General features: G+C 41.5%; 1 protein-coding gene across 7 annotated transcripts in view; it reads left to right on the forward strand.

The window, feature by feature from the left end:
• Positions 1-4,621, forward strand: part of Snap91 (synaptosome associated protein 91) — a 112,002-nt gene extending 107,381 nt beyond the window's left edge. For 5 of the 7 annotated variants that reach the window (XM_041679429.1, XM_041679428.1, XM_041679432.1 and 2 more), the window contains 2 exons: positions 1,322-1,424; positions 3,199-4,620. In XM_041679429.1, coding sequence (XP_041535363.1) covers positions 1,322-1,414 — 93 coding nt within the window. In that variant the 3' untranslated portion in view covers positions 1,415-1,424; positions 3,199-4,620. Of the gene's footprint in view, positions 1-1,321; positions 1,425-3,198 lie in introns of all 7 variants that reach the window. The other 2 variants (XM_041679431.1, XM_041679433.1) reach the window with 1 other exon arrangement.
• Positions 4,622-9,418: the final 4,797 nt, after the last annotated feature.

A 9,418-nucleotide genomic window follows, 5' to 3' on the forward strand; every position in this document is an offset into this window, starting at 1 on the left:
AAGCTTTTCCTTTTTTTAGTTTTTACCATATGGCCCTGGCTGGCCTAGATGTTAACTGTATAGATCAGACTGCCCTACAGAGGTCTGCCTCTGCCTCCCCAGTGCTAGTATCAAAGGTATGCACCACCATACCTGGCCTAATATTTGAATTCTATTTCCTCTATCAAAATAAAGCATAGATGGCCAATAGAATAACCCAACCTGCATTTATAACTTTCCTGTAGAAAACTGTTTTATCACCAATGTCCAGGCCATCTATTATTTTAGTTAGTTGTCATAATATTGTCATAATATCTCACATGTTGTGGATTAAGCCTTCAATTTCTGCCAACCAGTTTCAAGCTTTAACACTGATTTTCCCTGACATTCTGTGAAATGTGACATCAGTTTTAGAGATGAGATTGGCAGATACTACAGTCAGTAGATTAGACATAGGGACAGATTCAGCATCCCGGCCTCTAGAGCTGCCCTTCCCAAACAACACACGCAGATACCCCACCCCACAGTCCCAGATTTCAGGAACTTCTGTCGTCTTGAGATGAATTGGCTTCAAAACAGAGATGTTGACCATTGCTCCAGACAGGCTGCCTGCAAACGTTTTAAGGCATTCCCTTGCCAGTCTTAAAAGTAGGGCCCCCAGAAGATTCTTCTGCAGTCGGTAATTACAGTATTGGATATACACACAAGATAAGATCTGTGGTCCTTTGCTGCAAGCTTAGATGGGCTGGATTGGGGCTAGGAAATGACTTGTTTATCTGATACACACACTGCCCCACAGCTGTGTCTCATTTAAAATAATTTCTATGAAGCACCGACATAGTTAATAAAGTAATTTCTTTCCATACTGTCTGCAAACTTACGTCTCAGTACCCCTGCAACTCACTCTTCCTATAAGAAAGACTGGGTAACCCTTTTCTTAATAATTGATGTTACTAACCACTCCAGGTAAGAATGCTTACTGCATTCTCTCTCTCTCTCTCTCTCTCTCTCTCTCTCTCTCTCTCTGTATGTATGTATGTGTGTGCTACTGTATATTCTTATATCTTCCTAACTTAAACTCTTCTCCTATAGTCCCCATATTTCACCTTGGCTGAATCTGATGTCAAAGAATTTCAGAAAAATCCAAAAACCATTCCTAGTGCGTTTTTCCACTCCAAAGTTAAGCACAGCCCGGACGACGTAGAATGAAGCAGCTGTATTAACTTTTAGCCATCTGCTCTTCGGTGTGTTTGTTTTCCCTGGTATATGTTCTGCCTAATGCTTACCTGTCTCTCTTGTGCTTTCTGTTTCTGCTCTTTGGGGCTGGCCTCTTCCCCATTAGCTTTCTCCAAGCCCTACACCTGCCACTCAGAGTCCCAAGAAACCTCCAGCAAAGGACCCATTAGCGGATCTTAACATCAAGGATTTCTTGTAAACAATTTAAGGTATCTGATGTTGAGCCTTTCCTGTGATCTTGTTATAGTGAGCTTTGTGCAGTGCTTAACTATTCTAGATATCGGGTTGTAGATGATGGATGGATGGATGGATGGATGGATGGGTGGGTGGATGGGTGGGTGGCTGGGTGGATATATATATATATATATATATATATATATATATATATATATGTTTAGAGCTTTAAAGTTGACATCAAAACCTGTTCTTATCAGTGAACGTTTAAAATCATCATTTGTTAAACTATGGGGGAGAAAAACTTATCTTGAAAAGCACAAAAATTATACTGATGAGGCAGAAGTCTCCCAGCTGCTAAGTTAACTGGGAGATACCACCGTATCTATCCCATAATAACTAGACTTCATAGGGTTCCAGCATTTATAATACTGAATTTGGAAGATATTTAAAAATATATTTGGCTACATAACCACATCTTTTCTTTATCCTTATTTTTCATGTTAAGGTAAAGCTTGGATTGTTACCCTTTGCATTTATTCAAGCTGAATTTTAGAAACCTGGCAATTTTGTCTTCTGTTTCATAAATTTAACTTACCAAATGGTTCACAGTGAACATGAGGGAGGAACTGGATGGAAGGGAACGCTTACTTTCAGCCCGGCACCTGACACAGTCAGTAGCTGCTTGCGGCGGTGCTCAGTATTACTTTACATATTCACTCAATATTTTCCACATCAGATTTGCTGTTTTATAACTGAAAGAACTGGTCCTTGAGCATGAAATGATTTTTTTTAAGGTCTGGCCAAAAGAACAGTAAGAATGTGGGAGCTTTGAACCACAGTGCAGTGTGGTTTCTATCATATCCACTGCCCACATGTATTAACTCCTGACATTTTTTTGTATGTGTGGGTTAATAGTAGCCAGGCATGGTGACCCAAGCCTGTGACTCTAACACACGAGAGGTTGAGGCAGGAGGATTGAGAATTAAAGGCCAACCTAGGCCACATAATAAAATCTGTTTTAAATGAAATTGTTGATAAACCATTTTAATGCCTTGACATCTCAGTCAGATTTTTTTTTTCTTGTGGCCATCCTGTCTGTTCCTCTCGGATCACCAAGGTAGACACATATGACACCACCTCTCCCGGCAGCTTGTTTCTCGAATGGCAAGGAGACTGCTTAGAGGAGTCTCTCATTTGGGAGCTCTTGCTGTCAGGGCAGACTAGAAGCCTTGATAAGTGGCAGACACAAAGGGAGGCTTGAGACAGTCTCGTCCCTAAGATACACAGTCTCGTCCCGAGCAGACAAGCATTTTATGAAGAAGAGATAGATGCCTTCTGACCCTCGAGAGGATTTCCCAAGAGAAAGAGTGAGTGGCTGGAGTGAGCAGAGGTGGCAGAGAAGGCACAGGACCCTGGTCCAGCTCCTAAGTGGCTCACTGATGAACATGAAAAATGATGGCAATCGCTACCTTTCCACCTTTTCTCTCACCACCCATATTTACAGAGTAGCTCTTAGAGGTTGAGACTGAGTGTCTCGTGACCAAGATCCCTAGTGTCAAAGTTTTAAAGTTTGTTGATAAAATGTCTCTCTAAACTGGAACTGCACATAGAATTGTTTAGGTTTCCTGAGTGGATTTTTAAGCTTATCTTGAAAACTTTGGAAAACCGTATATGTGAGTTTGTTCATCCTGAACCCTTTTGTGTACAGAAGTTTTGCACTATGAAGGGAAATTGTCAGGGAGGTCATATGTTTGAGGGGTTTTGTCAGTGTATTTCCTAATTCAAGTATTTTTTTTTTCTTTACAGCTGCAATTTTTGTGACTGAATAGGAAAAAATAACGTGAGTTTGGAAACTTCAAATAAGATTGTTGCTCAGAGTTTCACAGTGAGCCACCAGTACCAAACCCAGTGCTGACTGTAACTTCTCTTCCAGACACACAGCACAGCTGTGACCGTGAACATTAGGAATGTGACTACCTTAGCTGTTATCCCTACTCTCGAACTCGTAGCGTATTTGGGTTGTTTGTGTGTTGTACGATGTAAACAATGAATGGATGTTTCCAATGCCTTTAGTGCTTTTCTGGACGTTGCCCATGGACGGATGATGCAGCTGTTGTGTGGTGAGCCATTTGGAAAGATGTGTCTGTGTTTTTGAAGGTTTCAGTGTATATACCTATAACTTTTGGACACACCCTCAAGTCCTCCCGCGAACTCTTCTCTTCTGTACCTCGTTACAAACGCCATGTGATAACTATCAGCTAGTGAGGAAAACGCTCTACTATGCGAAACCTTTTTCGGTGTGAAGTACGTTTTTCCAATCACAGAAACTTCAACTGTTGTGAGAAATGTTTATTTTTGTGCACTGTATATGTTAAGAAATTTTATTTTAAAAAAATATGAAGTTTAATGTCCATAATGAAACTTCTCCTTGATGAAGCTATCTTATTGAGAATGAGAAAAAAATCCTATGAGAAGAAGTCCATATTTATCACTGCTATATTAAGATATATATTTTAATTATATTTGCAGGTTTTGCATCTAAATTGACCTATTTATTCATTTTTGATCAAAGGCACTGACAAGTGGAGTCTTTCTATTGTGTCTGTGGAAATGCAGTTAGATTTGTGCTGTTTATGTGACTATGAATGTGCCCCAAGAGACACCTGTAATTTAAAGATAACTGCAGATATTTTTCCTTCACTGTGGGTTTACGTGCATCTGTTCAGTTAGTGTTTCTTTGTGTGTTTTGTAGACTAGTGTTTATCCATCCTTTGATTGAGCTCAAAGTGACTTCTGTTGTACCTCTGTGATAGGATTGACACCAATTCAGCGAATTGTATCTTTTAATGTACATACTGTATCTTTTGGCTTTTAGTTTGTTGTCATACTGTCTGTGTTGATGGCTTGGCTGAAGATTTTGATGTGTGCACAAGGTCACTGTTGATCAGTGTTGTTTAGTGGCTTGGCAGCTCTTTGTAAAAGCATATTGGGTTGGAAAGGCATTTGCCTATTTTTCAAATTACTTAATAGCTGTATGGTACCCTTTAAAGTGGTTGTATCTGAATTTACTGTGGGGATAACATACACTGTAATGGGGGGGGGGAAATTACCTAAAACCAATTTCAAAATGGCTTTTCTTTGTATTTTGGTTTAAAACCCAGTGCATGTCTGCCCTCTGAGATGCAATAAACACCTTGAACCAAGAAAATACAAACATAATCTTTCAATCCGTTGTTTCTTATTAATGACATATAGCACACGCAAATATTGAGAGGTCTAGAGAGATGCTCAGCAGCTAAGAGTGTCTACTGATCTTGCAGAGGACCAGAGTTTTGCTCCCAGAACCCACATTGGGTGGCTTATAACTTCTTGTAACTCTTGCTTCAGGGAGATCCAATGGCTCTGGGGTTTGTATGCACATCCACTCATGTGTACATACGCCCACCCAGCACACACACATACATATACACAATTAAAAATAAATATCTTTTTTAAAAGTTTTATCAGTTTAAATGTTTGAGGTAAGAAAATTTATCAATAGCAATATAGTTTCATTTTACAGTAAAATTAAACAAATCAATTTTAATGAACTGTCATTAAACTAGAAACTGGGGACTCCATCATGCCTGGCAAATAATTTAAATTCTAGATTACAAAATATGTGTTTACTTTGAGATGAACTTTCTTTTAAAACATCCAAATGAAGTTTTTTTTTTAACGTGTGAGAGTATCATGGAACTTGATAAATAAAATATCTTGAGTCCCCGTTTATACATATACCCTTGAATATGTATACTTTTAATTACACAAAACCTACCCTGGCCTGTTGTAATAAAACTGGGTGACTGCCTACAGCTAGGATGCTATAGCATCCCCAAAATGTAGTCTAGAATTGGGACCATAGTGTAGCTTGATATGAGAGGTGATGTATGTTGTGAATATGTTTTGTTGCCATTGGTTAATAAAGAAGCTGCTTTCCGCCAATGGCTTAACAGAGTAGAGCCAGGCTGAAAGAGATATGTAGAGAGAGTAGGCAGAGTCAGAGAGAAGCCGTGTAGCCACCATCAGAGACAGATGTCTCTGCTGGAGCCCTGTGAAACTAGGCCACGACCTCGTGAGTGATGCACAGATTAATGGAGATGGCTTAATTTCAGATATAAGAGTTAGCCAGAAGTACACTTAAGATATTGGACAAACAGTATTGCAATAATATAGTTTGTGTGTTTATTGTGAGACTGGGCGGGACAGAAACCTCTGCCAACAGCTTAAATAAAGTACTCAATATAGCCAAGGCCCTGGGTTTGATCCTCAGCATCACACACAGAAACACCCAATCTCAGGTAGGAGACTGTTGTAAAACTAGTTTCCTTTCATTACCTCAGATTTATTAAGAACATACTCCCAGAAGTTAGAATCAGATCGTGTCAGTGACTTTTTAAAAAATACATGTTATTTATTGATGGATATGATATGATATTATATGTATGTATAAATACACCATGTGCATGCCTGCTTCCATGGAGACAAGAAGAGGGCGTTAGAGCTCTTGGAATTGGAGTCACCGACGGTTGTGAGCCACCGTGTGAATGCTGGGAGCTGAACCTGGGTCCTCTGCAAGAGCAGCAAGTACTCTTAACTGCAGAGCCGTCTCTCCAGTTTCCTTGGGTGATATTTTTTATAGATTACATTTTAACCACATATTATTTAGTTGACATATTAAAATTGCCTTTTAGATTATATGTTTTCTTCCCTCCCCCCCCCCTGACTGTCCCTTGTGGCAGAAATTTTTAATAGGCAAACTCTAAGAGGGTCATAGATCTTGGTTATACAGAGACTCTTGATGTCCTTGTGAGCAAATGGTCTTATAGATGAGGTCCTGTGTGAGATCCTCTGGGTATTGAAGACTCAAATCATTTGAGATACTTTACAGGACATCTCTAGTTTATCCATGGTGCTAGGTGGAAGACTCATATGGTTCTGTATTTTTGAAACAATGTGTTTTGTTACCCTTAGTTAATTAACTGCCTCCAGCTTTAAAGAAATGCCTGCTTCTGGGGTCTGGAGAGGTGACTTAGTGATTAAGAGCACTCACTGCACTTGCCTAAGTCCCTGCTTTGGTTCCCAGCACACATATGGCACCTTTTGCTCCACTTCCAGGGAATCCAGTGCCCTCTTCTGGCCTCTGGGCGTGCCTGAACATGGTGCACATAAATTAATACAAGTACACACATGCATTGTGTGTGTGCATGTGCATATATGTACATGTGCATGTGTTAAATACGATGTATCTGACAGCCTGCCTCATCCCAGCACGTGGTTCAGACCCCCCTGTGAGTGCAGCCTTGTGGAGAAAGGGAGGCCTATGCTGTCTGGGGTTTTAGTGAGACCGCAGTTATCCCAAGCTCAACTCTGAAACTACTGGTACTTGATCTTCAACGTTCCTTTCCTTAACTAGCATGCAGTCTTAATTTTCCAGTGTAAAATATTGTGTAATTGATTTTCAGAGTAGGGACTTTCAAATTCTTTAATCTCAGGACCCTTTGGACTTGGAAAACTTACTGAGGACCTTTAAAAGCTCTTGTTTAGGTGAACTGTGTATTTTACTGTATAGAGAAGAAAGCTGAGAAATTTTAATTTTTCCACTTATTTCATTTTACGGAAGAAATTTTAAAACATTCCAGACCAATAATGTTTTGTGGAAAGTTGGAATTTCTACAGAGAAATTTAGAACAGCGGTGGTGTTCTGCAATTTTAACACACCTCTTTTTTTAATTTATTTTTTGATTTTATAATTACATCATTTTCCCTTCCCTTTACTTCCCCCAACCTTCCCATATGCCAGTCCTTTCTCTTTCAAATTCATGGACTCTTTTTTTTCATTGATTATTATTGCATGCCTACATGTATATGTACATACATACATATTCCTAAGTATAACCTGCTGAGTCTGTATGATGTTACTTGTATGTCCATTTTAGGGACTAACGGTTTGGTATTGGCTAACCAGTTGTAGAGTGCCCTTCACTGGGGAAGACTGTTTCTCAGGCTCTCAACACTCCGTAGTGGCTCTGGTTCTTTGTCATATGCCTCTTTAGATTAGACTTCACCCCCATTTCCACTGCTGCATTCCATCTGTTAACAATAGGGTGTGCCCGGAAGTTAGCTGGAAAAGTTCAGTATTGACACTGGAAGAAAATGCATGTAGTGTAAGAGAAGAGACACACAGTAGTATTATAGAAATAGTTTTGATCTGACAGGCCCCTGCAAAAGTCTTGGGAATCCTTAGGAAGCTGCCTACCATGGTTACAGAACCATTGCTTTAAATCTAAAAGACTTGCTAGCTAAATACAGCAGTCAGTAGATTTGCATGTTTGAGGGGGATGTGGATGGGGGCGGTGATGTCATTTCCACCTTAGTTGTGACTTTCAGAATGCCTGCCTCAAGGCTCCTACTTTTTCAGTGACACTGAGGCCTGTGCAGGAATGTGAATGATGTCAGGAAGGGAATTCCCTGCTCAGCCACCCAGTTTGCCTCAGGCAATTTGCTTGACTTCTTTTTTTTTTTTTAAATGATGAAACTTTTTTTTTTAATTGAGAAAAGGAGAAAAAAAAAACAAGTTTCCACCTCCTCCCAGCCTCCCATTTCCCTCCCCCTCCTCCCACCCTTCTCCCCCTCCCCCAACTCCTCTCCCCCTCCCTCTCCAGTCCAAAGAGCAGTCAGGGTTCCCTGCCCTGTGGTAAGTCCTAGGTCCTCCCCACTCCGTCCATTTCTAGGAAGGTGAACATCCAAACTGGCTAGGCTCCCACAAAGCCAGCACATTATGTAGGTTCAAAACCCCGTGCCACGGAGTCTACAATAGGTGAATCTAAAGAAGCTAAGTAAGAAGGGGAACCCAAGGAAAAACATATAGTTATCCTCTTGGCTAAGGGAAGTAGACAAAATTGCCGGGGAGAAAATTGGGATCTTGGGGTGGGGTGGGTTGGGGGTAAGGGGAGATGGGGAGAGAAAAGTTAGAAGGGAAGGAGGTCGGGCCTTGGGAAAGCAGGAGGATTGGGATAAAGGAAGGTTGGACAGGGGAGCACGGAACCACAATTCTTAGTTAAGGGAACCACTTTAGGGTTGGCAAGAGACCTGACCCTAGAGGGGCTCCCAGGTGCCCAAGCTGAGGTCCCCAGTTAGCTCCTTGGGCAGTTGAGAACAGGGAACCTGAAATGACCCTATCCTAGAGCAATACTGACGAATATCTTGCATATCATCATAGAACCTTCATCTGGTGATGGATGGAGATAGAGACAGAGACCCACACTGGAGCACTGGACTGAGCTCCCAAAGTCCCAATGAGGAGCAGAAGGAGGGAGAACATGAGCAAAGAAGTCGGGACCACGAGGGATGCACCCACCCACTGAGACAGTGGAGCTGATCTATTGAGAGCTCACCAAGACCAGCTGGACTGTGACTGAAAAAGCATGGGATAAAACTGGACTTTCTGAACATGGCGGACAATGAAGGCTGATGAGACGCCAAGGACAATGGCACGGGGTGTTGATCCTACTTAATGTGCTGGCTTTGTGGGAGCCTAGCCAGTTTGGTTGTTCACCTTCCTAGATATGGACGGAGGTGGGAGGTCCTAGGTCTTACCACAGGGCAGAAAACCCTGACTGCTCTTTGGACTGGAGAGGGAGGGGGAAAGGAGTGGGGGGAGGGGGAGAAGGGTGGGAGGAGGGGGCGTAGGGGGGGAGGAGGGGGAGGGAAATGGGAGGCTGGGAGGAGGTGGAAACTTGTTTTTTTTTTCTCCTTTTCTCAATTAAAAAAAAAAAAGAAAGAAAGAAAAAAAAAAAACCCCGTGCCATTGTCCTTGGCTTCTCAGCCGCCCTCATTGTTCGCCATGCTCAGAGTCCAGTTTTATCCCATGCTTTTTCAGTCACAGTCCATCTGGCCTTGGTGAGCTCCCAATAGATCGACTTCTTTAAGCTTTCATTTTCTCTTCTGCAGAATGAGGCTCCTACTTGTATGCCCATTCTATGAG

This window comes from Microtus oregoni, unplaced genomic scaffold (genome assembly GCF_018167655.1).
Source record: "Microtus oregoni isolate MIOR12 unplaced genomic scaffold, Mior012 000032F_ref0000030, whole genome shotgun sequence".
Classification (NCBI taxonomy): Eukaryota; Metazoa; Chordata; class Mammalia; order Rodentia; family Cricetidae; genus Microtus; species Microtus oregoni.